The 26,837-nt window shown below is 49.5% G+C and overlaps 1 protein-coding gene and 1 non-coding gene across 6 annotated transcripts; one reads left to right on the top strand and one right to left on the bottom strand.

Annotated features, from left to right (window-relative positions):
• Nucleotides 1-2,276: 2,276 nt before the first annotated feature.
• Nucleotides 2,277-2,424, bottom strand: LOC123325118. Its single transcript, XR_006540239.1, has one exon. It is a non-coding gene; the product is annotated as a U4 spliceosomal RNA (small nuclear RNA).
• Nucleotides 2,425-6,380: 3,956 nt separating this feature from the next.
• Nucleotides 6,381-25,751, top strand: PRXL2A (peroxiredoxin like 2A). 5 transcript variants are annotated; one of them, XM_021699507.2, is made up of 7 exons: nucleotides 6,381-6,479; nucleotides 8,968-9,077; nucleotides 16,374-16,553; nucleotides 18,459-18,550; nucleotides 21,243-21,383; nucleotides 22,059-22,223; nucleotides 25,006-25,751. In XM_021699507.2, the coding sequence occupies exons 3-7, from the start codon at nucleotides 16,376-16,378 to the stop codon at nucleotides 25,117-25,119; spliced, it is 690 nt and encodes a 229-aa protein (XP_021555182.1). In that variant the 5' UTR covers nucleotides 6,381-6,479; nucleotides 8,968-9,077; nucleotides 16,374-16,375; the 3' UTR covers nucleotides 25,120-25,751. The 5 variants fall into 5 exon arrangements, with proteins under 5 accessions (XP_021555182.1, XP_021555184.1, XP_021555181.1 ...); XM_021699509.2 differs by having other exon boundaries at nucleotides 16,391-16,553; XM_021699505.1 differs by lacking the exons at nucleotides 6,381-6,479; nucleotides 8,968-9,077 and adding exons at nucleotides 11,679-11,706; nucleotides 12,055-12,139.
• The last annotated feature ends 1,086 nt before the right edge of the window (nucleotides 25,752-26,837 follow it).

Raw genomic sequence — 26,837 nt, forward strand, 5'->3', positions numbered from 1 at the left:
GTACACATTAAAAAAGTAAATCTCTCTCTCTCTCTCTCATGTTTTATCCTTTACCAAAATGTAACCATTATTACCAATTTGCAATATTTCCTTCTAGACCTGGTTCTGGGCACATACAATATCAGCAGGTGGATATAGACCTACATAGCCTGGTGTAGACATAGAGAGACAGAACCAGAACTGAGACAGAGGTAGGGATAGAGACCCATCTGATGGCAGTGATTCCTTCCGGTTCACCCAGGACAGAGAATCTGAAGAGTAGGATCTTGGGAACAGAGAGAGAGGAGTAAGAGTTTTTGTTTCCAGCCAGCAGAGGGGAGGATACTCACCTATTGGCGCATTCCCTCAGGAAGAAGAAAGAAGCCGGTATGTGGAGGGGAGGAAAGGCCGGAGAAGCCCGGTGCATGGGGATGTTGACATTTCTAATGGAAGAGATGGGATTAGAGACATCCAACATAATGGAGGGTCTGAGTCCTCTCAGTCTCTGGATTCCTGCAGGATCTTCGTAGAGATTGGACCATATGCACTACAGCACAAAGAGTGGCTTCAAGTGTGCTAGCACTGGAGGAAATCACAGTAGGCAACTGACAATACCAAATATTAATAACTATGTGGAGCATTGCAACTCTTATATGTTGCTGGTGGGAATGAAAATCATACAGACACTTTGGAGCACAGTCTGAGTGTCTTATAAAGTTGAACATACACTTACCATATGACCACACTTAGATATTGATCCAAGAGAAATGACAGCATATGTCCAAACAAAGGTTGTATACAAAGGTTGTATACAAATGTTCACAGGATCATTATTCACAACTGCCAAAAAACTAGAAACAACCCAAATATATCTATCAAGTGGTGAATAGATAAATAAATTTTGGCATATCTATACAATGGAATACTTGTCAGCAACTAACAAGAATGGCATACGGATGGACGCTGCAACATGGCTGAATCTCAAAATCATTATTGTAAGTGAAAGAAGCCAGAAGTAAAATACCATCTACTGCATGATTCCATTTATATGAGATTCTACAAAAAAGCAAAACTGTAGTAAAGTAGATTAGTGGTTTCCTGGGGCCAGGGGCCTGGGGAAAGGGATTGGCCACCAAGGGGTATGAGAGAACTAGAGTGGGAAATAGAAATATTCTATATGATGATTGTGGTGCTGCTGGTACATGACTATATACGTTTGTCACAACTCTTCAAATTGAACACTTAAAAGGGGTTTACCTCAACCATAGCTTAATAAAAATTTATATTTTACTAAAACTGAAGATAATTTTTTAATTCAAGAAAAAAAAAGTGACAAGGAAATTGAGACCTGGATTGAGAAATGGGATATAACTACATAAAGCAGAGCTTTCAGAAAATTATTAGGGAACAACTTTAAATAAATACATCTTAGGGATGCCTGGGTGGCTCAGTCGGTTAAGCAGCTGCCTTCAGCTCAGGTCACGTCCCAGGGTCCTGAGATCGAGTCCCCCATCGGGCTCCCTGCTCAGCCGGGAGTCTGCTTCTCCCTCTCCCTCTGCTTGCTGCTCCCTCTGTTTGTGCTCTCTGTCTCTGTCAAATAAATAAATAAAATATTTTAAAAATACATCTTAAAACTTAGTTGAAATGAGCATTGTTTCAGAAAAATAGAATTTAATAAGCTGAATCAAAAGAAAAGTTCTTAACTGGTTTCACCATGCTAGCATAACCCAGATGCCCCCAAACCTCTCAAGGACAGTGAGTTTGAGGGAGCATGATACACAAACTACCCTGACTTCTGACACCAACTACAAGTTCAGAGACCCTGAGACCACACTTGTGGTTGGTAATTCACTCGAGGAACTCATAAACTCACGGAAGCTGTTATGTTCATGGTTATAGTTTTGTATAAGGAAAGGATACAGATCAAAATTAGCCTAAGAAAGAGATTCAAAGAGCAGAGTTTAAGAAAGTACCAAACTCAGAGCTTCCAGCTGTCTTCTGTGGAGTCATGAACAGTTACTTTTGCAGCAGCGATGTGTGACAAACACACACAGAATACTGGCAACTGGAGAAGCTCACCCAGGCCTTGGTGTCCACAGTTTTTGTTGCGACTCAATCATGTGAACCTGATTGACTGCTCATGTGACCAACCTCAGTCTCCTTATCATAAATCCCATTGTTACTCTCTGGCTCTACCAATTTTTAAATTCAAGCCAAAAAAAAAAGGGCAGGGGGGAGTAAATTCATACCATGATTGAGAAACTACAGCTAAAGCAGAGTTTTTAGACAATAGCCATATTCATTTGAATTACAATGACTTTATGGTATATTTTGATATTTGGTAAGGCAAATTTTGCCTCATTGTTCTTTCATGTATCTTTCAATTAGCAATAATCGCGCCTCGGATAAACCTCATTGGCTACAATACTGACACTGCACAAAGCTCTTTCATGTATCTTTCATAACTACTCTCAGACATTTATGTTTCCTTATAAAATCTGAATTCTGTATTAGTTAAGTTGCATTTGGTTACAAATGCACATTGTTTATGCTCCATGAGTTAAGTTTAATTGCTGTATAAAAATCTTCCAAAAGACTACATTACGGTTTGGCACTCAAATGAAAAAGTTACTGTGAATGAAGAAATGCATATAGGCAGCAGTGGAACCTAAATTTAATATTAGTAAAGGAAATTTGTCATCAGAGAAATTACTTCATTTTTCTATTTTCTTGCAAAGCAACGATCAAGAGATTTAAAAACTAAGAAAGAAAGTTATACCCACCCCCAGCCCCACCCCACATACAGATAAAATCTATTCTGTTTTGCTACTAAGATGCATGCAAAAGGATTGTAATGCAATGGAAAATTTGCCAAATCTCTTGACATAGATAAAATAAATTCCAAAGCAATGAGAGGTAGTGTCATCAATTCATGTGTTTTCAAAGACTATCATTAAGATGTCAAACATCTATTTATCAAAACTTCTTGCCAACTTTGAGCAGAAGACAATAGTGGAGCACTCTTTAAGAAATGTTCCATCACCAGTGTTCCTAACAGCCAAAGGATAATATTGAGTGACAAATGCAAACCTCAGTGACTCGGAGTCCAAAAATGATAGAAAAGAGTTAGACTTTGCCTGTGAGACTGCTTTGGAACACCTTAACACCTTTATTTCACTTCTACTTTCCCTTTTAAGTGTGCATGCAATGATGCACGAGATGGAAACTAACCCAGGTTAGACCAATCAGAGTACGGCAGTACCCCGGCCACAGCGATTGGCCAATCAGAGTGAGGCTCTGGGCTTTGTTCATTCCTGGGTCAACTGCCCCTCCCCCTACTGGATCTTGAAAGCCATCCTATGACCACAAGAGGAACCAGCCCTAACATGAAACCAACACATGGATAACATAAAGCAGAGAAGCAGAAGAACCTGGATCATTGGTGACATTATGGATCACCTCAAGACAGTTTGAGTTCGGTTTTCTGTTTCTTGCAAATCAAAGTTGCCTAGACAAATGAAGCCTCAGTAAATGTCAAAGGATAGAGCAAATGATGATGAGTGGGGACACTCGAGGCAGCCTTACTTCCGCAACCTGGGGACACAGTGATCCCACCATCCAGCCCCCAGTCAGTCATTGATTCACATGGTAAGCCATTGGTTATGTCTGTTGAGGACTCCCCATAGAAGACCCTAAAGGCTTGGCTGTGAGGCACACTGTGGAAGTAGGGCATCTTTATATTCTTTTTAAAAATCAGGAAGAGTGGGAATCAGGGATATTGGCAAGTGAAAAGATATTTACAGCTGATATATGCACATTGTTGTGGTTCATACATTTCTAGACCTTGATTAGACTTTCATATATCCACAGAATGAGAATCTGGGCCCGATGAAGTCAATGAAGTCAAGCACCCATTTTTATTTTATTTTCACTTTAATGCCAGCTGCTTCATAAACTGTTCTCACTGAGCCCAGACATACTGCAGGACCAATCAGCTTAAAAAATTGTGTTATATTGCTGGCATGGATCGCTGCTGAGTGAGCAGATGAAGCTAGCTGAATCTAGAAGTAGCTGTGATGCTGTAAGAATCACAAGTCTTTATCCACATCTGCCTCCTGCTAGCAATGTTTTCTGCCTGTCCTGTGGGGTTTGTGAAGGACAAAACACTTTCCTAGCCCCTGTCAAAAGGATAACATACCAAAGTTATAGAAGTTGTCACAAAGCCAGTCAATCTTAATGTCTACTCCCTTAAATTCAAAATCTAGGTTATTTTATGGTCTTTACAAAGCTAGAATTACTTTTCTCTTTAAAACTTGGCAGATTGGTGTTTTTGTTTTTAATCCTTGAGCTTTGTAAGTTTTCCTTCCTGTGCCTACTTGCCCATAACTTATTCTTCTGGTCTGATGACTGCTTTTTAATGAGTTCAGCCTGTACCTTCTTGGACAAATCAGGAGTGTGAGGAGTGTGTTAATTAGCTATCAGATCTAGCCTGGCTTTTGAAGTTCAGAGCTTTGGAATGCTACAGAAGTGTAAATATAATCATGGCTTTTTGCATTTGGTAATTATATTTCAGCTGAAACCTCAGGGAGCTTCCCACCTCGGGATTCTGCTGTCACTGACCCCTGAATGATTCTGTCATTAATGGCCAGTCTCTGGGGACCCAAACCCAAAGGAAATGTCTTCCTGTTTTGTTCTGAGTGGCCCTTCTTCCTTGCAACCTTCCTCACTGTTGACCAAACATCCTATTTCAGGATGAGAAAATGAACCTTCTTCCCCTTCCCCTCATGGGGTGAGGAGGAATGAGGCAGGAGTGAGAAAGTTCATCTGGGGGTAAATTGCCTTCTTATGACTATACCCAACTTGTACCAAATTATACCAAATATTTCTGGGAATTCAAATCAAATATCTACCTACTCCTGCAAGAAGCCTGCACGCTCACCTAAACTGATCTTTCTCACCCTCAATCTAGAAACACCCTCTTTTTCATAACACTTCCCAAGTATGTCCTGGTGCTGGCCCTGGGCCAAACTCTGGAGTCCCATAGATGAACAAAAGAACTCACAGTCAAGGGGCGCCTGGGTGGCTCAGTCGTTAAGCGTCTGCCTTCGGCTCAGGTCATGATCCCAGGGTCCTGGGATCGAGCCCCGCATCGGGCTCCCCGCTCAGCGGAGAGCCTGCTTCTCCCTCTCCCACTCCCCCTGCTTGTGTTCCCTCTCTCGCTGTGTCTCTCTCTGTCAAATAAATAAATAAAACCTTTAAAAAAAAAAAAAGAACTCACAGTCTGGGTCAAGGAGAGACCTCTTGAATAGACCCTTTAGGTCCATAAGCTTACAAAGAAACCGGAGACCGATTGGGAGGTCAGGGAGGTAAATCAGGGAAGCCTTTGGACTTTGTACACCAGTAGGTGGTTCCCAAGTGAAGTGGGGGGAAGGCATTGCAGGCAGATGGTCACCCCTGACAGGTGGGCATGTCAGCCCTGCTTTGCTACAACATTCAACACTGTGACTGATCACCCCGTTGTCCTAGTGATATTTCAAGTGTTGTATTGTGAGTTCTTCCTGTCTCAGAAAAGGTGTTCTTCCAACCGCCTACTTTCATAAAACAGTGTGGACACTTAACATATGAGGAGTAAAAGAATGAGTGAATGAATGGATGAGCAAGTGTAGGCCAAACTAGACCCTGTTACTCAGACTCCAAGAGGAGCCCGACAACATCCCAGGAGCCGGTGCTCCAGGCCACCAGGCACTATCCTCTGCCCAATGGCTAGGATTTGCGGGTGAAAGAGAATGTGAGATGGGGTCAGGGGCTATCAATTCTGAATTTGTCCCTAAAGCTTGAAGGACACTTATCGGAATGTGTCGGTCGTAAAGATTCCTCATCCCTATGCCAAAAAGAAAAAAAAAAGTCCATAAAAAAACTGCTCAAAAAATCGCTGAACTGAAAGGTGTCTTCGGCCCACGGCTACGGGGCAGGTGCTTTCAGATCCAACTAAGGCAGTCCAGAGCCTCCTTTTGCTCCAGGCAGTGCCCCTAACGAATGAGTCAAGGGTCTAGGGTCACCACTCGCGAAGGACTGAGCTACGCTAGCGCTGTGAGAACTAGGGACCGCAGGACCGCAGGTGGACCTGCCCGAGAGTCGCATTGGGTCGAAGGCGAGCTCGGCACCGGGCGCAGTGCCAAAGAAGTGGGACCCCTGCAGAGCCGGGGCTCCTCCCACAGGGGGCGGGGACCTGCCGGTAGAGGGGGTGGAGTCCGAGCTCCTACCAGAGGAGCGGGGCTGGTCACGTGGGAGAGGCACGGCGGCGCAGGCGCCAAGGAGCGCAGGCGCGGGGGCCGCCCCCCGGGCCCCTGGGGCGGGGGCGGGGGCGGGGGCGGGGGCGGGGGAGGGCTTGGCCCACTAGCCTCCAGGCGCCGGGCCCCGGAGCAGGGGGGCGGGGGAAAGCGGGGCTAGCTGCACGCGCGCACATGACGTCCGCGGGGGTGAGCCCAGCCGCGGCGCAGGTGAGGAAACCGAGGCAGGGCCGGGTGAGCGAGGCCCGGTCGGCGGTGCGCGGGTGACCCCTCGGGCGGTCCCAGAGCCGGCTGGAAGCTCCTTCCGAGCCGGCGGGGCGCGGCCGCACCTGCGGGGCCTCAGGCAGCCCCCACCACAGCCGCGGCGGACGGCGTCCCTCCCGCCGCGCCGCGGTGAGCGGGCGAACCCCGCGTTGGAAGTCCGAAGACCGGGGCCGGCGCCGATTTGACTGGCGGAGAACCACCCCCCTACCCCTTCCCCGTCCCCGGGCTTTGAGTGAGGCCGGTGACACTGACCTGCCTGAATTGTTGGGACAGAGAACTGAGAAAAGGACTCTGCCCTGGCGCGTCCTTTCCGCCGGGCCGAGCCTGAGGCGGGCCCGGGGGCTGCCTGGGGGTAGCGGGCGGAACAGCCGCAGGTGAACCGGCAGGAGTTGAGGAACCTGGCTCCTCGGCTCTGCGCTTGCGTAGGCTCTGGGCTTCCATAGGGTCTTGTGTTTTATGGGGCCACGGTTTTCTCGGAATCTCAGGCACCTGCTCCCTCCTTCCCCTAAAAGTTACACACGCCTGACAGAATTGGAAAGAGTCCGAGTGTGCATTTAAAATCCCAGTGCTGAAGTCTGGGAATGAAAAGACGAACAAGGCACCGATCTGACAGTCTCGAGGTTGTTGCAGGGGCAGGGAGGTGAAGGAGAGGGAGAAAAAAATGGTTAAGGCCCAGCCTGACAAGGGCTCTGGGGAGGGAGCACACCCAGGGAGTCCAGAAGCTGGCCTGGGGTTCAGACCAAGCTGACTCTGGGCCTTTTTTTCCTTCCAGACCATGCTGTTTCCGCAGCTCAATTACTTAGACTTCAATTTAGTGTTGTTGTTGTTGTTGTTTTTAATTTCAGTGTATTTTTCTTTGACCTTGGTAGATGATTAAAAAAAAAAATCACTTAGGATTCATTTTAAAGTGCATTGTCCAGGAACCTGCTTGGAGTCCTGGAGTCCAAAAATTGGGATTCAGAATGCAAACCCTGACTCCTTGGAACATAGCCAGTCATCAGAAACCCTCCATCTTGTGTACAAACTACATTTTAGGGGCAATCATTGACTAATCTAGAAATGAGTCAGCATTATACCTCATATTTATGTCACTCTGTAAGGTAGCTTACAAAGCACCATCTGTACATTTTTTAAAAAGATTTTTTTTTAGAAAGGGAGGGAGGGGCATAGAGAGAGTCCCAAGCAGGCTCAGCAAGGAGCCCCAGACAGGGCTCCATCCCACGACCCTGAGATCAGGGCCTGAGCTGAAACCAAGGGTCGGTTGCTTAACTGTCTGCACCACCCATGTACCCTGCACCATCTGTACATTTAATCATTTGATTGTTACAACTCTATAGAAGGTAATTTGGGAATCATTCACATTTTACTGTTGGAAAAACCATGCCTTGTCCAGGTTCCACAACCTGTAGAAGTTTGATGTAGATTTTAGTTATTCTTGGCGTGGCTCTTCCCATACATAAGGGCATGCATGGCATTGAGATCTTATGCATTGTTCCCTAGGGGTACAGAAGACATTTCTGATGATTGCCTTATCGGCTTGTGTCACTTAATTGGTTCCCAAAATTTGATTAGGACTAGAATTCTGGGGCTTGAAACCCCAGGCTCTGTAAGTATCTCAGAAATAAGGCAGCTCTCCTGTCAGCCAAATTCTTGCCTCTGTGAAATGTTGAGCTGAGAGACTCCCAATTCTCCCTCTCCTGAGGCTTGTGTGGCAACAACTGTCCAGAGGCTGGGGGCACCAGCCTCACCTCTGCGCTCAGTGGCCTTTGGCACAGGGAGGTTTCAACTGGGACAGTGCCCTTTGCCTTCCCTGGTGCTGTTAGTGCAGAAGGCATTGGTGACAGACACCGCACGGAGGATGCATTGTAGAGTGGACAGCTAGGCCAGAGGGGCCTGAGACCAGCCAGGGTTCCCTCCAGACCCAGAGTTATGCCCAGGAGGCAGGCCTGTAGTAACACAGCTGGGGTGGCACAGCTGGAGAAGTTGTTCAGTGTTTTATGTTCTTCAGATGACCTGCCCTCAAAGAACGAGTGAATCTGAGTCCCGCGAAGAAGAGAAAGATCCTGCCTTAAATTCTGCAGTACTAAAAAATAAAAGTGTCCTGCAATATTTTATTGTGTTGTAGGTTGCTCTTGTATATTCTTCCCGACAACCCCTCAAAGTTCTCTTCTTTTTAGGAAGGAGATACTGAAGGACAAGGTGACCTCTCAAAGAGTAGAAACCCACGGTCTTTTGTGGTATTACCCTTGCCCTCCCACCCACACCCATATAACTTGACAGGGCTGGTGTTCTGAGCCCAGTCAGGAGGCCGTGCAAGTGAGGGGCAGAATAGCCACATATGTTGGGGGGCTGTAGCTTCAATCCCTGAACAGAGGATTTGTCTTTGTCTCAACGTTTCCCAGTAGCTGATTATGTCCTCTTGTTCTACTTTCAGCATCTGTTCAGAACTTCCTGACTCTGGCATCTGAGAGGACAGCTGGGCCAGAGCTGGGCAGACAGTCGCCCCAAGGAGCAGAACAGGAAGTTGGAGACTGAGGCAAGTCGGTAAGAGCTCACTGCAGGTGGCCAGGTCTGTAGTCCTTGATGACAAGGGTGGGTGGGAACGCATCCCCTACTGCTCGTGGGGCCCTGGGTGCGCATGTCACCAGGCTGCTAAACTGGCATTTTTAAGCCTGTCCTTGTATCATCCAGGATCGACAGGACCTTGTTACTGTGGGGAGGAGAGGTGCAGAATGGCCTCTCAGCTGAGAATGGGCAATGTGACCCTTACAAAAACATTTGGCTTTGCACTGTAAGCTGCTTGCAAAGCACTGGGCCTGGGAAAGACTGGTGCTGTCTCTAGCCACAGATTTCCCAGTCCCTGTTCAGGAGCAATTTTACTTTCAGCCTTCAGGCCAGCGAACGGACTTCAGGAACCACCCCCCCACCCCCGGTCTTCCTGAACCCTGATCCCCCACCCCTACCCCACACTGTTCCAGCTATTGCAGGAGTGCCCAGTGCAGGATAAATAACTATGGATTGGGGGTTGGGAGACCCAGACCTGAGTCCCAGCACAGCCACTGACCAGCCCTACCCCCATGTGACCTTGGACTAGATAGCCCCTTCTCTGGGCCTTAGTTTCCTCATTTATCAGTGAAGGAGGGGCTGACCAGAGCTCTGAGGGAAGAAGAGGGGACAGGAGAGCAAAGAAAGAAGATGAAACGTCCCTTCCAGCCTCGTTCACTGAGGGCTGGAGGCAAGGAGGCCCATGTGCATTCTTAGTTTCCTTTGCCTTCCTCAGCACCCCTCTCTTCCTTTTGGTCTGTCTCAAGCCAGCTCATTCTGGCGAGGGAGGATTCCCTGGGTGGGGCTGGGCTGGGAAGACGTACCCTCTGTGTATAGACTACGATGCTGTCTCTACTTGTTTGAGACATGAATTATCCCACTCAGTGCTGATACTTTGTTTTACGAAGACTTTATCAGTTCCTGCCCAGAGGCAGCTCCTTGAACAGGCAGGAATTAGGCCTAGGGAAGCAGGGAGTGAGCATGTGCACATCCCGCAGGACAGCGCTGGCCGCAGGTGCTCAGATTGCCTTGCCATTGAGCAGTGGGGCTAGGACCCAACCCAAGATCACCTAAACCCCAGGCTTGAGTGTTTGATTCAAGGTCAAGCCAGCGCTGTCCAAAATTACTTTCTGGTACTGAGCTGAAATTGGGTACCTCCAAATCAGTTCCAACATGGAGTTTAAAGAATAACTTTCAGATAATTTCGTTGGACATTGATGGCCTACTGATGAGCAGGATTTGTGTTAAGTGCTGGGGGTAGCAGCCGCTGCCCTCAGATTGCTCCTCCATAATGGGTACATAGACATGCCAGTAACTAAAGTACACTGAGTCCATTTGCTTGTGCGGTGTGCAAAGGTACATGTGCGTTTCCACACGCACGCGCTATATAATCAGAGGTGAGGGAACAGTTGATAGTGGGGCTCTCAGGAAGACACTTGGGAGACAAAGTGTTATTTGTGCTGGGCCTTCACATCGTTGGCATGGCGGCAAGGGGCATCCTGGGCAAAGGAAACAGCACAGCAACGGTTCGGAGGCCTAACAAGACATGTTACGGTCCTTGCGTGTGGCGTGGTCAGAATGCTGTGATGGGCACCGTCGGCCGTACTGAGGAGTTCAGAGAGCCCAGGACCAGGCAAGGATGCGGGCAGGTTGGGGTTTCTACTGCCACTCTGGCTGCAGCTTGGAGAGAAAGCTGGAGAGGACCTGGCTCCGGCCAAGCCTGTTCTGTGCTTAGCAGAGTGGACCAGCATGGAGTAACAGGGGCCTCGGGGGGTGGGGGGCAAACATGTTTTGGAGGATGGATGGAACTTCCTGACTGATTAGAGGCGGGCAGCGAGGGAGAAGGAGCGGGCTGCGACTCTCAGCTTCTGGCTTGAGCAGTCGGCTGGGGAACTCCAGAAGAAACACTGACTCTAAGTGGAGGTCAGTGTTGGTCATGGTGCCACAGAGATGACCTCCAGAACCCCCAAGTGCAAACTCTGAGTCAGGAACAGCAATCGGAACCTGGAAGTCAATACCAAGGGGTGGGAGTAAAGTGCTGGAAGTAGGTGAGGTCACCCAGGAAGGGGTGGGGTGAGAGGAGCCACTTAAGTGGAGGAACCAGAAGTCAAGGCAAAGGGGGGTAAAGAACAGATAGCAAGTACCCTTACTCTCAGTGGTGCCTGCTGACTTCTTGGGTGTGGGGTGATGGATGGGGCAAGGAGCAGGCCGCAGAAGGAGCCACGGAGAAAGGGACATCTCTCTTTGAGCTCAGTTAGTATGACATGTGGACGGTGTTAAGGCCTTCACTTCATTCGTCTGCACCGGAAAGCAGGGAAGGTCTGTTGGCACTTGATAAATGTTACAATCTGCATGACTGCAAATGACTCAAACTTTGTTCAGCTATCTGAAGGGCTGGGGGCCTTGGCAGCTCTCCATTTTGACATTCTGGAGATTGAGTATTAACCGCTGAAGGAGCCCCAGGGTTTCTGGGTAGCCTGGTCCTGCCCATGGTGTGAGAGAGTGAGCTTGGGGCCATAGGCGGGACTCCAGAGCCCCGCCTCCAGCCCTCCCCTGCAGCCTGACTCCCGCCTGCTCCTGCTGAGTCGGCCTCTTTGTTAGCAGGAGCGGAGTGTGGTCGCTGTGAATGGTGAGTGCCCTGCTCCCAGGTTTGAACTACGGAGGTTGGGGATCAGGGACTGGGGCGGGAAGTGGCTTGTGGCATTCTGGGCTGCAGGGAAGAAGCCCTCTGGAAACTGAACTGGACCGGGGGAGAGTTCTGATGGGGACCCAAGAATGTGCAGACTCCAAAGTGAGCTGGTTTTGATAGACCCCCATGATGGCACTGGGGTGCTTTAAGGAGCCTTCACATTCACCTAGTCCAGTCCCATCATTTTGGAGTAGAGGAAAATGAGGCTGGAAGAGGGGATGACCCCAGCTTCACCTAGGGAGCCCAGCTGGGTCTTTCCCCCTCACCAGCATGCTCTCCCCTCACCAGAGCTGCCACTCTGAGCGGCCACAGCTGTTGTTCGGCTGTGCTCTTAGCATGCTTCACCTTCTTCTGTGGGAGAGGATGAGACCAGGTAAGTCCCACGGTGGGAAACGAGGGCTGTATCCGCATCAGGTGGGGGCGGGCTTCTGTAAACGACCTTGCTGTTACCTCTCGGAGAAACTGACCTTTTCCTTAACAGATGAGGCTAGGAAGGGGAGGACAGAGAAGGGACATCTGTCATATGGTAAATTTCCTTTAATGGTTTGGCTGTATTTGGTGACCGAAAAAACAAGTCAGTCTTCTTTTTTTAATGCTCTTTAAGACAAAGGGGCATCATGCCCCGTGATCCGCAGAAACCCACAAGTGAATGTGTGGGGAGGCAAGGTATGACAGTAGAAGACTGCAGCTTTAGAGTCCTAGTGACCTGGGTCCCTGTTACTGTACTGCTGCCTGTGGGCTCTGTGACCCTGGAGAAGTCCTGAACTTCTCCGAAGTCAGTGCTGTCCGCTGTAAAACAGGGTAATATCTGCATCAAGGACTGTTGGGTGAGTGAAACTAGGCCCTGAGCATCAAGTGACACTAAATAAATCCCTCTCTCTCCCAATAGCCTTAGAGGCCCCTGTGAAAATGCTTTGTTCTGTTGAGAGAGGAGGGTCTCCCTCCCCTCCCCGCTTTTTGTCCTGGGAATAGCTGTGGTCCAGGAGCCCGAGTCAGTCTCACTCTGCAGCACGTTGCAGTGGTACATGCTCCAAGATGGGCCAGGATGGGAACTGCTTCGTAGCTCAAGGAGGCTTGGCTGAGGGGCTGGACCTGCACATTCTCTAGGTGTTTCCAGGGATGAATTTTCACCGCTAACCCAGCAGAAGAGCCAGCTGCTAGAGGTCCCCTGGCGTATGTTCACAGAGAGCCCTGACTCACCCCTGGAGCTAATACTGCTCTCACATCTTAGTGCTACTGGGGCTGAGAGTGAGGTTCACGCTCCTCAGAGGGGTGATTCTTTGCTCACACTTTCTGGGTCACAGCTCGAGGTGGGAGTGGGGTGGTAAACAATACCCACATCTTGTATTCTGGCTCTTGAACATGAGGGAGAGGGGTTGGGGGCCTTTGGGACATAGAAGTTTGCATTCTCCAAGTGCCTTGAGCACTGATATCCACCCACCCCCAACCCCCCCAGCCACCCTGGCCTTTCCCAGGCTTATTCAGCCCAGGCAGGGCCTAGCCCTTCCATTCTGCCCCCCTGAGTCCCATGCCAGCCCCAAAGCCACTTCCTTCTGGGTGTTTCTGTGGCTTCCCAGATCAGATGGAGCTGGCTCTCATCCCCATAGCTTCATGTCCATACCTGGCCCAAGCTGCCTCCCCTTTCCACTTGAATTTCTGTTATCTGTGTGCTAGGCCTGTGTGTCCTTGAGGATTGTGTTTCATTTAGTTGTCTGTCCTCCCAAATTGCCATTTATTGAACAGGCCAGTGCTGAATAAATGATTGGAAATAAATGTGGAGTCTAGTTGAGTCCTGTTCCCTTGCAGTCATGAGCAAATAGGCTAACTGGTTGTTGGTGGGAATATGGAGCCTGTTGGTCTCTAAAGCAGCAGTGCTGTGTTAGGAGAATGTGGAGCTGAGTGTAAGGCTCTCTAGGCTTCCCGCAATGCATTCAAGTGTTTTGGGAGTTGAAGCGAGTCCTTTTGTAGGGTAGACGTAAGCTGGTCTTTGTGTGCTGCCGCAGAAATGTTATCAGATCTGTGATCAGAGACCACATCATCTGCTCCGGAATCATACACACATGTCAGAAATCCAGGGGTGTTTGGGGCGTGTGTAGAGGTGCAGAAATTGTTCCAGGCTCTGGGGAATCTCCTGTTTATAGCACACAGGTGAGAGCTGTGGTTGTTCTGTGAATACCCCTAATTATTCTGTGAGTTATAATTGAGTAATGTGTAACTTTGCCTCGTAAAAGAACTGGAAGCCAGCCCGTGGGCTGGAAGGTTCTTTCCTGCTTGGCCCAAGAACTTGGGTTCTCCATGAGTCATCATCCTCATCGTTCAGTTCTATTGAATTCACTTGTGTGCGCAATTTTGGAGAGCTCACTGTGTACCAAGCAGGCACTGTGCTGGACATGGCAGTTCAGAGACGAACTGAGGGACAGAGTCAAAGGTAGATATGTCCACATCTTGTGTGGACCACACAGGAAGTGTACTGGGTACGAGGTGTCTCTTGGGAGTGGTAGCGAGGGTAGGCAGAGCATCCAGGAAGCCTTCTTGATGAGCTGTCAGAGTCCTGAAGAACAGAACCGATGGGGTAGGACATCCCAGGAAGTAACATGGAGATGGGCTCACCAAGAACCCCGCTGTCCCCCATAGTGAGCTGAGAAGGGAAGCTGGAGGGCGCAGCTCTCCCAGGCCAGCCTGCCCTCATCACTGGACCTTATTCTGCGGCTTATGGCTAACCAAGCGCAAAATCCTGGATTCTTTGCTCTGAGACAATGCTTCTCCAACTTCCGTGTGCAGGTGAACTGCCTGCCTGGTCTGATTAAAATGCAGCTGATGATTCCTTAGTCCTGAGATAAGGCATGAGCTCTTCCCTTCAATGTGATGCCTGTGCTGCCAGGTCAGGAGGCCGCAGTGAGAAGTGCCGTTCGTTGTAAGAAACTCCTCTCTCCAGCTCCAGTCCCCTCCCTCAGAGGTGCCCTAGCCGCACTCCTCCCCCACCCCCCACCCCCACCTCCCTTTCCTTTTCCCCTTCCCTGGTATGCAGATGCCAAATTCCTCTTTCTGCAGTGTTCTTTTCATCTGGTCATTCCTCCTCCCCACCCCCCCTGCCTGGAAGACCCCTTTTATTTCTTAACTCAAATCCGAACTTTTCCTGCTGGCCTAACACAAGGTTGGCCTACCCTCTCTTCCCAAAGTCCTCACCACCAGATTACTCCCAACCCCACCTTATGGCAGTGGGTTCCTCGAAGCCCATCCTGTGGCAGTGGCATGTGGATTTCTGGGCCTTTGCTTAATTAATCCTGTGGAGAAATCCTCTCCCCAGCCAAGTGCTGGAGGGGAGACAGAAGTCTTTGGTTGGGGACACACATATACACTGGGTCTGTTCCCGGGGATCTACCCAGAGTCATGCTGGTACTTAGGGAGGAAGTCCCCAGTATAAGACCCTAGGATGGCTGGAGGGCCATGGCTGGAACGGAAGTATTTTAAGTAGTTGTCTGGAGCAGGCAGGCTGGATGGGGTACCTGCTGTGGTCCGAGGGACCCAACTAGAGGAAGCCTTAGGGAGGCCCTCAGGAGTGAGCTGGAACAAGGCTGGATTCTGCAGGACCTGCTCGGGACTCCACTGCAACTGCAGAGCCCCTTGGCCCATGCAGATGTCTTTCGCAGCCCCTCTGAGGCAGATAGACACTCAGCACCGTGCTCTTTGTTTACATAATGCCTGCTCTCTGGGCCCACTCCTCTTCACTTGGCAGACGTCTGTGTAGTGCTAGGCACACGGGGCAGAATGTCAGATTAGACACAGGTGTTTACTAGTGGCCATCTCTGTTCAACTATGTCGTTCAATAGCTGCTAGATTTTCAGGGGATATTTACTTTTCTTATCGACTCTGGATTTATGTATTGCTTCTTTTTTGATTTTTGTTTTATTTTCACTCTGAGCCTGTTTTATTTGTATAATGAATGAAACATAGAGCTAGCTCAGTTGAGAGAAGGTACTGAGATTGCCTGCCTACCAGGAGTGAGGCCCTGCCGGGCACTGCCTGGGGGCTGGATGAATGGTAGGGTCTCTGTTTCTGAGGGATTCACAAACTGAAGAGGAAGAAGGATAAGATAACAAAACAGTGTGATTGGTGTTCTGAGTATTTCTTGATCAAAGAAAAAAAAAGGCTGCCCCTCCCCCAGGGAGGTGATAGTGGAGACTCCCAGACTATGAAGGAAAAGCAGCCACTGAAAGGGAGGAGAAAGGAGAAGGAGGCTGCCTCCAGGGGGCCCAGCATGGACCCACCACAGAGCTGGGAGGCCACGGCCCAATGGGAGAAGAACGGCAAGAGAGGCATCTCAGAGCGCTGTCATTTCTCTGTTCTCAGCCTGACCCACGAGTGAGCTCCCTGGGGCAGGAACCTCCACATGTCTGTTATTTCCCCAAGCTCTTGTGGCAGCAGGTGCTCAGTGGCCCTCATCTGGTCCCGGTCCTGTCATCTGCTCCCGTCTCTGACGCCGCTGCTCCCTTCCCGTGCCTCTGGCCTCCTGGTTGGCTGCCCAGCCAGAGGCTTGCATGGAGACCAGATTCCAGCTCTCTCAAAGTGGGAGCAATAACATCTTCTTCCTTCCTCTCAATCTCCAGAAATGTCTTTCCTCCAGGATCTGAGTTTCTTCAGCATGGGGATGTGGTCCATTGGTGTGGGGGCCCTGGGGGCGGCTGCCTTGGCCCTGCTCCTGGCCAACACAGACGTGTTTCTGTCCAAGTCCCAGAAAGCGACGCTGGAATATCTGGAGGACATAGACCTGAAAACCCTGGAAAAGGGTAAGCAGTGACCCCACCGGCCTCAGTACTTTTCCAAGGTGCTGGGATGCACTTACTCATTTTTTTTCCTTATAAAAAGTCTCTCTCTCTCTCTTTTTTAATTGAAAAGGCACTATAACAACATTAGGAAAAATGTAATAACATTTTTTAAATTACTGATAAGCCCATTACCCTGACACAGCACTCATTTTTATTTTTGCACATTCCTTTCCATGTGTACATAGTATGCAGTTGGGATCTTACTGGATACCATGTTTTACATTTTAGCTCTTTCTTATCAAAAGCATTTTTCACTTTCTGCTGTTGTCCCCTGGATCTTCGCAAAAAAGGAGCTCCTGGGTCAAATGCATTTGAGAAACACTGTGTATCCAATTCCGTGTTCCTGATGCACAGCACAGGCGCCTGCTTATTGAAATGCCGTGTCTGGACGGTTACTGGTACAGCCATGGGCGGCCCTCACTTGTGGTGCCGCACACACAGGGCGGGGGGTGGGGAGCACAAGGTTGCACTTGTAGAGTGGACCTACCTGTCTCCCTCTTGGGGAGCCCACCTGGAGTCCCTGGGGGACAGCTGAGAGCCACAGATTTGCATGTGGTTCCTTGGCTGCCTCACTGTGTGCTCTTGGCATGGGCAGCTCAGTGATGCCAGTGGTGTGGCTGCGTTTGGTGAAACTTGGGGCTCACTGACCGGGTGGTCCCCAGGTTGGCCCCTCAAAGGGAGGCCATGATCACCTGTTCGGTAAGTGAGGAAGCTTGTCAAGGACAGGCAGGCACTGTGACTGCAGACTTACGGCATAGGTCACCTTCGTGGAGGACTAAGAAGTCCTGTGGAGAGACCCCTGTTTGGCTGTGTTCAACCCAAGGTTTCCCAATCTCATTCGATTACAGACCCCAGCCCGCTCCTTTTTTTCCACATAACATCCCACAGGGACACGGATTCCTCTGAGAAATGCTATGACAGTTAAGAGTTGCTACTTGCTGAGCCCTCACTAAGTCTGTGTTCGCAGATACTGCGGTGGGCATTTTTCTACCCATCTTTTGATGCCCCTGCAGCCGCAGTGGAGCTGCTGGATGAGCAAACGTGCTCTAGGCCACCCCACTGGATGCAGGCCCTGTCTGACCACGGCCTGGCTTGAACTGCAGAACCTCAATGCCCTGAGGCATTTCCTTGCTGGGCATCTTCTACCCTATCTTGTAAATAATAGTGCAGTTAACATATTTAGGTTAAAACTTTTTTTCGTAAGGGGGCATCTGGGGTGGCTCAGTTCAGTTAAGCATTGGACTCTTGATCTCAGCTTAGGTCTTAATTTTAGGGTTGTGAGTTCAAGCCCTGTGTTGGGCTCCATGCTGGGCGTGGAGCCTACTTTAAAAAAAAAAAATCAGTTTGGGACACCTGGCTGGCTTAGTTGGTGGAGCATGTGACTCTTGATCTTGGGATTGTGAGTTCAAGCCCCATGCTGGGTGTAGAGATTACTTAAAAATAAAATCTTAAAAAAATTTTTTTTGGTAGAAATTTCTGTTGACCTATTCCCAATGAATACTTTTTTTTTAAAATTAGGGTTTTTGTTTTTTTTTTAAATCAAATTGCAAGATCTCTTTCAGGTTTTGGCCATGTATCTGCCCTAAAGGATCATTATAGTGTCCACTGGTACCAGCAAAGGAATTTGCCATTTTTCCAGAAATGTTCCAGTTTGGGATGTTCACGTTTGCCAATAGATTTTGATGGGGGAGGGCCCTTTCAGGTATACAGTGGGGTCCTTCCTCTGAACGGTGATTAGTTCCTGTCTGTGTTTCCTGTTTGCTGTTTCCAAGTCGTTTGCTAGGCTCGTGCCGTTTATGAGCTCCCTCATGGTTGGGGCCAGGCTGGGCTGGGAGGAGAGAATACTGACTTGTCTTTTCTCCCCAGAACCAAGGACTTTCAAAGCAAAGGAGCTCTGGGAAAAGAATGGAGCTGTGATTATGGCTGTGCGCAGGCCAGGCTGTTTCCTCTGCCGAGAGGTGAGTACGTCAAGGCTCTGTTCTGTGGTTACTGGTACAGCCATGGGCGGCCCTCACCTGTGGTGCCGCACACACAGGGCGGGGGGTGGGGAGCACAAGGTTGCACTTGTAGAGTGGACCTACCTGTCTCCCTCTTGGGGAGCCCACCTGGAGTCCCTGGGGGACAGCTGAGAGCCACAGATTTGCACGTGGTTCCTTGGCTGCCTCACTGTGTGCTCTTGGCATGGGCAGCTCAGTGATGCCAGTGGTGTGGCTGCGTTTGGTGAAACTTGGGGCTCACTGACCGGGTGGTCCCCAGGTTGGCCCCTCAAAGGGAGGCCATGATCACCTGTTCAGTATGTGAGGAAGCTTGTTGAGGACAGGCAGGGTCCAGCCTTGTCACTTTACAGATAGGTGAAGGCCAGAGGGGTTTGGTGACCTGTCCTGGTCGCACAGTCAGTGGCAGAAGACCTAGATTCTGAGATCTGCCTTGCCTGAGGGAAAACTGGGAATGAGACAGCATTGCTTCTCATGTGGTGGCGTTGGCCCTGTCCACGTGGTCTTCCTCCTTCCTCTGGTTTTTCTCCCTCAGCCTGGGGCCTGCCTTTCAGCCTTGAGCTCTCTCTCCTGCTTGTGTGGCTGGGCTAACAGAGAATGTACTCACATTCAGGGCACATCAGTGCCTGTTGTCTCCCCCATGTATCCCTGGAAAATACAGCTTGTTTTACGGAGAAAGAAGCGGAGGGACAGAGGTTGTGACAAAGTCACACTGCTGTGGGGAGGTGTGTTAATTTCCTGTTGCTGCTGTAACAAATTATCACAGACGTGGTGGCTTTAAACAACACAAATGTATTAGCTTACACTTCCAGAGGTGCGAATTCTGAAAGTGGTCTCATTGGGCTAAAATCAAGGTGTCAGCAGGGCTGCCTTCCTTCTGGAGGCTCCAGGAGGTAAGTGATTTCCTTTCCTCTTTGCTGCTAGCGGCCATCGCACTCCTTGGCTCATGGCCCCTTCCTCCATTTTTACAGCCAGTGATGGCTGGTCCAGTCTTTCTCCTATTGCATCACCATGTCGCTGGAAGGACCCCTGTGGTTAGAGCCACCCAGATAATACAGGATGGTCTCCTTTAAGATCAGCTGGTTAACAACCATCTACTGCCTTAGTTCCCCCTGGCCCTGTAACAAAACATATTCACAGCTTCCTGGATTATAATGTGGATGATTATGCTACCTACCATGGTATTATTACTACCTACCATGGGTATTATTCTACCTACCATAGGAAAGTGAGGCCTTAAAACTCAGGGCTTTTGGTTCAAAGTCTGTGATGCCTTCAAATACCAACAAGGAAGCCTGTTGTGACTTGATTTCCCAAGGCCAGTTAAACCCACAGGATCCCAAGAGCAACTGCCCTCCCTAATTACAACCTCCTGGCCTGTGCCCACTCTCTGCCTGGCAGAGCATTTTGTGAAAAACCTGTTGGATGGCAGTCTGTGTTATTTTAGTGACCCAGACCAGAGGTGTAGGACTGAGTTTCCACTTCATGGCTTTGTGGAGTGACACACCAGGGTACAGAGTCCAGGAAAAGGGAGTAAATCCTTTCATCTCACACATAGGTGGTCTTTGGCCACAGCAGACCTGTAGTCCTCTCTGCTGTAGGGCAAAGTTTGCCACTCACTGAAGCTCTTGATGAGTGCATCGTAAAGGACTCTGCTTCATTAGCTGTCCTTTTCATGTGTTCTAGAAAATAAACAAAAAATTAAATGTAGTTGCTACCATATAGCAACTTACTTGTATTAGAGTTAGGTGGGCTGCTATTTCTTTAATTCCGACACCAGTCGTCAAGAATTTGTTCTGAACAGTGAAGCTTTACCAAGACACATGTAGTTTCCTTTCTTTATCCAGCATGTAATTCATGAGAGTCAAGGATGTCTGTATTTATCAGTCCAGCCGCATTCTCCCTATTACCCATCTTCACCTTCAGATCTTTCCATCTGGTATCTGGTACCTTCCGTGTATCCAGCCGTGTGCTAGGCATGGAGGGATACAAGAAATGGAAGACACGACGTCTAACTATAAGACACACTTGGGAACTTAAGTGACTGTGCTCAGCTTGGTGATCACACACAGACTCGGTTCCGAAAAAGTCTCCAAGCAGAAAGATTGGATATGCACAGAGAATTGGGGCTTTCCTCCAGGCTGGATGAACCAGGGAGAACTTTCAGAACAGGGACCCCTTTCTGGAGGGTGGGATTTGAGTGGGAGAAAAAGAAGGTTGTTGAGAGAAGGCGTGGGGGCAGCTATTCACACGGCCCAAATGGGGTTTGTCTCCTAGGCTTTGCTGGTTTGGTCAGGTGCAGGGGAGGGGCATCATGGCTACACGTGGAGGGCCGTGTTTGGGGGCAATCTCTCAGTTACTGGATACTCCCCAGGCCATGGTTAGGACACCCATAATGGGAGCCTTGCCTCCCCTTCCCACCCTGGAGAAAACAAGAAGCCTGGGCTGAGGAGGGGGCCTGACACCCTACAACTGTGGCCCTGGGCCCAGCTGGGCCAGGCTCTGCTGGGCTCCACAGGCCTTCATTGTTCCGGGCGTCTTGTTGCTTTTGTTCTGCATTCAGTGCCAGCCCCGCTCTGGGTCTGCAGGGGAGCGGGCTTTGGCCAGCTGCGGAACCACAGCAGTGTGAGCCCCTGATGTTCCCTGTCTTCTGCAGGAAGCTGCGGACCTGTCTTCCCTGAAGCCCAAGCTGGATGAGCTGGGAGTCCCCCTGTATGCAGTGGTGAAGGAACAAATCAGGACCGAAGTGCAGGACTTCCAGCCTTATTTCAAAGGAGAAATCTTCCTGGATGAAAAGGTGCATCTCCTGTGAGCCTGTTGACACAGACTGGTGGGGACTGTGCTCAGGTGTGGAGAGCTCGTTGGCCAAGGGTATGTCTGGCCTGGAGCTGGAGGCTGGCCTCTCTTTCAGCTGCCCTGGACGTGGAGGAGCTTGTGCAGCCCTCTGGGCAGAGTGTGATGGGACACGTGACAGGTGTCCTCTCAGTTATTACTTGAGCCCTTCCTGAACTGTGACCTGGGCACGGGAGCCTGGGAAATTGCTGAAGCCCCGCTGGGTTCTTGCACCACGCAGGCGGGGACCAGCACAAGCCCCTGTCCCTTACTTCATTGCAGCCATATTCCTTTCCCCTCTGCTCTCACCTGTGCAGGATGTTGGGCTGTTAGCACCCTGTCGGGCACAAGAGCCCTGTCTGTGTCTAGCAGGGGGTTAGAGGCAGAGTGGAAAGCTACATATCTGTTTCCCGAGCGTGGGCCTGTCCTGGGATCGGAAGTTGGCCTGGCAGGGTTCTCTTTCCCTGGGCGGTTGAGAGTGCTCTTGAATGGGAGCTGTGTGTGGGTTAGGTTGCGGGGAGGACATGAAGCAGCAGGTTTTGGGTCTTTGAGAATGAATGCCCTGTTGGGAACCTTTCCTCCTTGGGGAAGGCAGGCAAACAGGCTGCTCCAAGGGGCTCTGTCTTTCTTGCTCCTGCAGAAAAAGTTCTACGGTCCCCAAAGACGGAAGATGATGTTTATGGGATTTGTCCGTCTGGGTGTCTGGTACAACTTCTTCCGAGCCCGGAATGGAGGCTTTTCTGGAAATCTGGAAGGCGAAGGCTTCATCCTTGGGGGAGTTTTTGTGGTGGGATCAGGAAAGCAGGTAAATTCCTCATGTTCACGTATGGATCTGTGGGTGTCTGTAGGCACAAGACCCCAAGGTGGGGAGTGACCTTCCCTACTTAGAGTATTGCAGCCTTCCTTCCAGAAAGCCAGGGAATGTGAGGAAGGAAAAGAGAGGGGAATTACCCTTTACCACACATCTGCTCATAGGCCACCTCACACTCGAATCTCCTCACTCATCACAGTAATGTCCTGAGATGGTCTGGGGGTTCTGCAGGCCAGTAACTGGAGACTGAGAGGTGTGGGTGAGCACACGCCTGCATCCGGGTTTCCTGATGTCAAGTTCTGTCTTCGGCGCTTGAACAAAAGCGTTGTTTTTATTCTTTCAAGAACTTACTCCCCTGCAGTTTTCCCAGGTCATCAGGGATGGACAGTAGAGAAAAGGAAGAGGAGAGAAGGAAGAAAAACAACCCGAATTAGGGGGAGTAGCAAGGAGATGTGGAGGAAGACAGCACTTTTCCCTGTGGGGTGCCGCTCCAGAGAGGTAACAGACTTCTCCGCAGACAGGCTGCTCTGGGCCCTGGCTCTGAGGCTCCAGGGTCAGCACAGGGACCCTGTGGGCCCTGGAGGCAGGTGGGTGGCAGCTCCGTGTTCACTGTGGGCAGCCTTGAGCTGGGGGGGCTCCCCTGTGCTGGAAGGCAGTGCCTTCAGATGCCAGAGCAGGTGTGGGGTGAAGTAGATGCAGTTTCAAGGGCCCAACAGGAGGACCTCAAGACTGATGGCCTGACCTCTAGTCGTGTCTTTCCCAACTTTGGGCATCACATTAACACTAGGCCTCCTCTGTAAAAAGACGGTATTATTTGCAATGGTGGATCTCACTGCTAACGTTAATAATTGCACACTTCTCTCAGTTTGGGAGGAATAAAAGCTACTAGGAATAGAAATCTTTCAATTTTAAGTTCTTCTAATCTCTTCCTTTTAAACCTTGGTAGTTGCTGTTGCTTGTCTGTATTAGAATCTCGCATGGATTGGTGTCTGATATAATACAAACCTGTTTGCTTCCTTTTTGGTAAATATACCAAAATGTCTTAGTGATCATGGCTGCCAGCGAATGCCTGCCTTGTTCTGAGCCCTCATGTATATCATCTCATACCTTCCTCACAACCAGTCTGGGATGTTAGGGATTTTTATTCCCATCTACATGTAAGGAAATGAATTATGAATGATATGAAATAACTCCACCAAGAGATACACAGCTGTATCTGTGGTAGTGGTACAGTGGAAATGGAACTCAGGAACTCAGACACGTCCAGCTCCAGAGATCCCCATCCTTCCCCCGCCCAAGGCCTCTCCTCAGCAGTGGTTCCCAAAGACCCCTTCCAGATGCCCTTGTGCTTGGGCAGGCCCCTTCCCGAGACGATCAGTCGCCCAGCCTCTTCTGGCCCTGGTGCACTGGGATCTGGGATTCCTCCGTCCTCCCTCACTCTTGCCTTCCCTCAGCCTCTGGGGCAGGGCAGAGCTCGCTGGCGGCCTTCTCTTGCCTGCCATTGACTCATCTGGTGCTCACAGCCCGCCAGCCCGGCTGCCACATTCCTGGTGCTGCTAGCTGTGTTGTTGCACTTCGTTGGTGCTCCCTGGAGCGCAGCCTTCTTCCTTTCTGGTGGCAGGTGGAGTGGCCTGGCTGAGCGGCGGGACCTGCCTCCAGGATTCTGGAGAGCAGAGTTTTCGCAGTCCCCCGAGTCAGCTGCCACTCAGTGGGGATTTCCTTTGTAATAGTAATCGTTAAAGCACGCTTACTTTAAAGAAGCAATGTGTTTTCAACATAGAAGATTTGAAAACGCAACAGTAGAAGGTGAGGAGAGCCGTTCTGTAAGCTCAACCACTGTGCACAACCCGCCAGAACAGAACAGAACTGAGAAGCCTCTTATTTTTTGTGGTTTTTTTTTTTTTTTAGAAAATCTCACTAGATATTCTTTTTTCATTTAACAGTGTATCATGAACATCTCCTATGTCATTATATATTCTTCCTCAGTATTTTTAATGTCCGCATACTGCTTTATTAGACATGTAAATATAGTTTCCTGATCTGCTTCCCTGTAGTCACCTCATTGTGGTGGGACTTTTTGGGTTTTTTTAAAAAGTCTTCATAAGTAATGGTGCAGCAAACGTATTTATGGATGTTTATTTATTTGTTTTGTTAAGATGAGCTCCCTGATGTCCTGGGTCGAGGAAGTTTTTCACAAGTGTTCCTCGATACTGATCTCAAACACACTATTTTATGTTTTTTACCACTTTCGTGTACTTTGGTGTATCCTCTCTCTTAGAGCATTTTGCTTCACAGTATCAGGAGCGGCCTCTGCTTTCTTAGGAAAACTAAGTCAAGAGAGGGTGTGTCTCCCTTTTCAGATGGTCAAACTCTGACCTCTGAGCTCCACTTGCACACCTCGAGGCTTTTCTCTGGAAGCTCATCCTCTGTCAGCTCACTCTCCGCCTGGCGTGGTCTTTTACTTCACCTCTACGTGTAGACACGTGGCTGCCTTCCATGCTGTATCATCTGTGAAGCCTTCCCTGATCACCCCATTATACTGCCCCACGTAGATGTCCCTCCTGACTTCCTGCTCCCACAGTGCTGCTGGTAACAGCCCACCCGTTGTGATGTGACCTTCCCTGGTCCCGTTTTGCCACCAGAACTGAACCCCTCAGGAGCACAGCCAGGCCTGACCCAGATCTCTGGCCGCTACTGCCCAAGCTGCCACTCAGTGTCTGTCCCATGAATGAGTGACTCAGAGTGAGGACTGATGTTCCTTCTTGTTTCCTTTTAGGGCATTCTTCTCGAGCATCGAGAAAAAGAATTTGGAGACAAAGTGAACCCAGTTTCAGTTCTGGAAGCTGCTAGGAAGATCCAACCCCAGACTTTGGCTGCGGAGGCAAAGTGATCATGTGAAACTGCTCAGGGATAACTAGGGGCACTCACCTGTGTCCTGGGATGTGCTATATCTCCACTCATGTCCCCAGAGAGTTAGAAACCCACTCATGCCATATTGTCAGTAGAGATCGTTAATGTATTTTAATCCTGTGCTCTCTTTAGGCCCAATAAGGCAAAATAGCTCCCAGACAAGACTGATAAGAATCTAAGAAACCAGTGAAGGTAATTTCAGCTAAAACCTGGAAAATACGAGGCTTAGCCTTGACTGCTGCACCTCCTTAAAACGTACGTGGCGTGAGTGCTGTTATCCGAAATGGCTTTTATTTTCATGTTTTCAAAAATCTAAGAAAAGTTGATGATTGACTTGAAGATTCAGGATATGAAGGCTTGGGGCTTGTGTGTTCTCTATTAATGACCTGTTATACAATGTTAAAGTAATACGCAAAGGAATTGGCTGGCACTGGATGGCTTACTAAAAGTAAATTATGAAGTGAAATCTATTTTTTCATCGTCTTCCATTCTAACCTCAGAGGTTTGTTTTTCTAGAAGAAGGGATCATGTTTGGCTCTAATAAAATTATGTATCAGAAATTGCCTGTAATACAAGTTTTTCTGATAAAACTAACAATAAAAATATTTACCAGAATCATGGCTGAATTTAAATCATTGGTGCCAAAGATGTTGAGCGTGAAAAATCCGGGTTCTCTATGTGTATGAGGTAAGGGGTAGTGGTGGGGGAGCCCCTCTAGTTCTCATGCTCTAGGAGGTTTGCAAGTGACCAAAGAAATTCATCCTGTCATTCGTGTTAGTGATTTTGTTGTCTTCCCTAGGGAAATGACGGGTTTTTAAAATTGGTAGCTGCTTTCCTACTGATAGTCTTTCAGCCTAATTTGAGGGGAATGAGGAGAAGGGACAGAGAGGATGAAATATAATTTAATTCATTAATTTGTTATATTTGAATTTTTGTCATATGTGTAAGTATGAGATCAGCGAAAGCCCAGAGGTGGGGGGGGGCTCTGCCCTGGGAGTGGGAGGGTGGGGATGGGAGTCCAGTGAAGAAGGGACCAGGGAGCAGACTGGCCAGGAGCGGGAGTCAGTGTTTAGCCAGGAAAGCAAGAATGGGGACAGTGGGAGCTGGAGCTAGAAGAGCATCAGCATTGAGCGCAGAGCGTAGGGGCAGCTGGTGCAGGACTAAGGCTGGGTGCAGCTCTGACGTCATGCGGAGCCAGCATCGCCGCGTGCGCACAGGCCTGCAAAGGGCTAGGCTTCTGCAGGCTTTGAGCAACCCTCTTCAGTCCTTGAGCAGGGTCGGTGTAGTGACTCATCCGTGCTCCCGGGGACTCCAGCCACAGGTAAGGGAGAACTCGGATCAGAATTCCCCGGTGCCTAGGCCATACTTGTTTCCGAAACGGTTCTCTTGCAACTACAGAAGACTAGAACCTGCAAGGACATGGCGGCGAGGGTGCACGAAGACAGGCCTTACTCCTTCCCCCACAGTGTTGCTGCTGGGCCCTCATGTGCAGTGTGCTCTTCTCTCCCATTAGCGCCACATCGTGACTGACCCATGAAGTGGGTTCCAGTTTCCGGTTTAACCGTGTGACTGAGCAGAGCTCTGACCTTCAGCTCCTTCACTAGTAAAATGGGCATCGTAATTCCTGTCTAGCATTCAGGGCTGTTTATTAGAAGTCATTGAGGGAATGATGAATATAAAACACTGCTTCTCAAAAAT

This window comes from Neomonachus schauinslandi, chromosome 6 (assembly GCF_002201575.2).
Source record: "Neomonachus schauinslandi chromosome 6, ASM220157v2, whole genome shotgun sequence".
Taxonomy (NCBI): Eukaryota; Metazoa; Chordata; class Mammalia; order Carnivora; family Phocidae; genus Neomonachus; species Neomonachus schauinslandi.